At 36.8% G+C, this 3,227-nt stretch overlaps 1 protein-coding gene across 2 annotated transcripts in view; it reads right to left on the bottom strand.

Moving 5' to 3' along the window:
* The window catches only part of LATS1 (large tumor suppressor kinase 1), a 29,091-nt gene that overhangs the window by 24,073 nt on the left and 1,791 nt on the right, over positions 1–3,227 (bottom strand). For both annotated transcript variants that reach the window (XM_006756877.2, XM_015559525.1), the window contains exon 2: positions 3,029–3,176. In XM_006756877.2, the coding sequence (XP_006756940.1) occupies positions 3,029–3,176 (148 nt within the window). The remainder of the gene's footprint in view (positions 1–3,028; positions 3,177–3,227) is intronic.

The following is a 3,227-nucleotide window of genomic DNA, read 5'->3' as shown; positions in this document are numbered from 1 at the left end:
CCCTCTATTCCTTCCCCTTCTTTAACATTCTCTTCTGTAGGCTTTCAAGATACTAAAACCATATTGGTTTTTAAACTCCTTTTAGCTAAATTTTCTGTCTTCTTTGCAATCTTATCCTCTCCTATCAGCTACAAAGCAGTAAGCTTGGTTATAGTCCATACTGTCATTTTTGTCTGTTATTACCTCCTTTAGGTGACCTATTTCATATGTAAGGCTAATACAAGAACTGTATATATCTAATTAGCTTCCTACTTGGCATCTTCATTTCGATAACTCAATGAGCCTAACTCAAACTCATGTCTACAACCAGACTTATGATCTTTCTTCTCCAAATCCTGTTCTCTCTTAGTATTCTCTTTCATAATGTAGTGTATCACCATCCGTTTTCCAAACCAAAAGCCTAAAGAGTCATCCCTCTCTAGTATCATCACCCATATAGAATCACCAATCCTTGTCAATTTTACTCTCCCCATCTCTCTTAATTCATTCACTGTATTCCACTGCCATTGAGTCCAGAATACTTCCATTTCCTGTGAACAGTCCCTTATCAAGTCTATCCAGATACCATCTCTTGCTCTCTCTAATCTGTTCTTCATCCCCTGCAGCCATGTTTTAAAAACACAAATCTAATCTTGTCATCACCCTACTTGAAATGTTTCCATAACTGTCTGCTGTTCTTACGATAAAATCAACAGTCCTTCTCCAGTCACATCTCATACTTTTGTTGTCAGTGCTCTAGCCATTTTCATTTCTTCGAATGTGGTATCAAAACCTTTCAAACAGGCCATGCATAAGGACATTCTTCCTCACTAAAGCCATTCTCTTGTCTTTCTTCAGATACTGGCTCTATTATTAGTTTCACAGGAAGGTTTTCTCTGATCTCCTTGATTAGGTTAAAAAAAAAATCACTCTATTCTATGAGTTTACAGTACCATGGAACTCTCCCCTCTTCATTCACACTTATGCAGTTATAATTCCACATGTATTTGTGTATTTGATCTTCCTTACTAGAATGGCAACTCCATAAAAGGGCAAGAACTTTATACCCAATGCCCAGCAAAGGGCCTGAAACAGTTGATCAATAAAAATGTGCTGAGCCCTGGCTGGTTTGGCTCAGTGGATAGAGCATCAGCCTGTGAACTGAAGGGTCCTGGGTTCAATTCCAGTCAGCAGCACATGCCTGGGTTGTGGGCTTGATCCCCAGTTGGGGGCATGCAGGAGGCAGCCAATCAATGATTCTCTCATCATTGATGTTTCTATCTCTCTCCCTCTCCCTTCCTGTCTGAAATCAATAAAAATATATTTTAAAAAATAAATAAAAATAAAAATGTGCTGAAAGAAAAAATGAATGAGGCCTCTTATCTATCTATCTATCTATGTATCTATCTATCTATCTATCTATCTATCTATAAAGCCAGTGACTGTAACGCCATAACAACCGTAATGACCAGTCGCTATGATGCCTACTACGGCCAGCAAACCAGCTTGATTGGGGGGCGGGAGGGGGGCGGCCAGCAGCCAACCTCCCACCATCTCCTCCTCTGACAGGCTGGGCCCCGATCCACCCTGATTGGGGCCAGGCCTCCCGGACCCCACCCATGCACAAACTCAAGTACTGGGCCTCTAACAAACACAAGATTAACAAAGAATTAAAATGCCAATTCAAAAATAACCTATAAATGATGTAAAATGATAACACTGTCCTGCCAGTGTGGCTCAGTGGTTAAGTGTTGACCTATGAACCAGGAGGTTATGATTCAATTCCCAGTCAGGGCACATGCCCAAGTTGTGGACTGATCCCTAGTGAGGGATGTGCAGGAGGCAGCCAATCAATAATTCTCTCTCATCATTGTTATTTCTATCTCTCCTTTCCTCTCTCTGAAATCAATAAAGATATATTAAAAAACAACAACAAAAACCAACAACAAAAAATCCTCCATTTGAATAAAACAATTTGGATGGCCCATGGAGTTCATATTCTTTTTAAAAATGATAATAGCCCTGACCAGTTTGGCTCAGTGGATAGAGCGTCGGCCTGTGGACTGAAAGGTCCCTGGTTCAATTCCGGTCAAGGGCATATACCTTGGTTGCGGGCACATCCACAGCGGGAGGTATGCAGGAGGCGGCTGATCGATGTTTCTCTCTCGATGTTTCTAACTCTCTATCCCTCTCCCTTCCTCTGTAAAAAAATCAATAAAATAAAATAATTTAAAAAAACATTTAAAAATGATAATACCTAAGACTTACAAATATAGGAATTCGCATATTAAACTGATTGGGAGAATATAAAGTTGGTAACATCTTTCTGACAGCAAAATCTAAGAGAAGCCTTAAATTTTTGCAAGTTTTAAAAAATTTAACAAAATCATTAGGAATGTATAAATATTTAGGAACAATGCATTTATAATGGCAAAAAAAAGGGAAACAAGACAAATGTCAAAATTGAGACTGGTTAAATAAAGTATGTGATAAATCTATTTATATGTAGCTATTAAAATCATTCCATTTAATAATAAGGAAAGTTATGCATGGTATATTAAGTGAATGAAATAGGTTTGGGTATGACCCATTTTTTGCTTAAACAAAAGAATCAAAATACACATGTATAAACCTACCCAGGTTTTCCACAGGAAAAAAGACTGAGAAACAAAACACAACAAAATCTTGTGGGTATAAATAGTGGTTTCTTTTTGCTTATTACTTTCTAAATATTCTATGATAAACATGTTTTTACTCTTATAATAATAAATAGTTTGAATTATGTTTGTGGTTAAAAAGAAATATTTCAGTTGCAATATAAATAATTAAGTAGTTCTTAACTACTGCTGCTATCAGAATTACCTATGGAACTTTAGGGCCCTTCCTCTCATTCATTTTGATCTGGTGTAACACTGTAATGTTGTTATCCTAATCTGAGACTTTCACTTACTGTGATGCTTTTACCAACTTCTTAGACTAAAGATTTGATATACTTATATTTTAAAACAATGCTATAAAATAAAAGTAGGGGAAAAGTTTGATTAATCACCTGGTTTCAAACTGGCATTAATAGGTCTGGCAGCTGCTGTAACCATCTGTTCCCGTCGAGGATCTTGGTAACTCATTTTACTAATGAATTCAATTGCAGCTTCTATACTTCTGTTATTAGTTTTCTGAAGAGCTTGTATAACCATATCCTGACATAAAATTTAAAAACAAGAAACAAAATTTAAATCTTATAATTAATA

Source organism: Myotis davidii, unplaced genomic scaffold (assembly GCF_000327345.1).
Source record: "Myotis davidii unplaced genomic scaffold, ASM32734v1 scaffold1534, whole genome shotgun sequence".
In the NCBI taxonomy this organism is placed as follows: domain Eukaryota; kingdom Metazoa; phylum Chordata; class Mammalia; order Chiroptera; family Vespertilionidae; genus Myotis; species Myotis davidii.
This window is presented reverse-complemented; position numbering and strand designations above follow the sequence as displayed.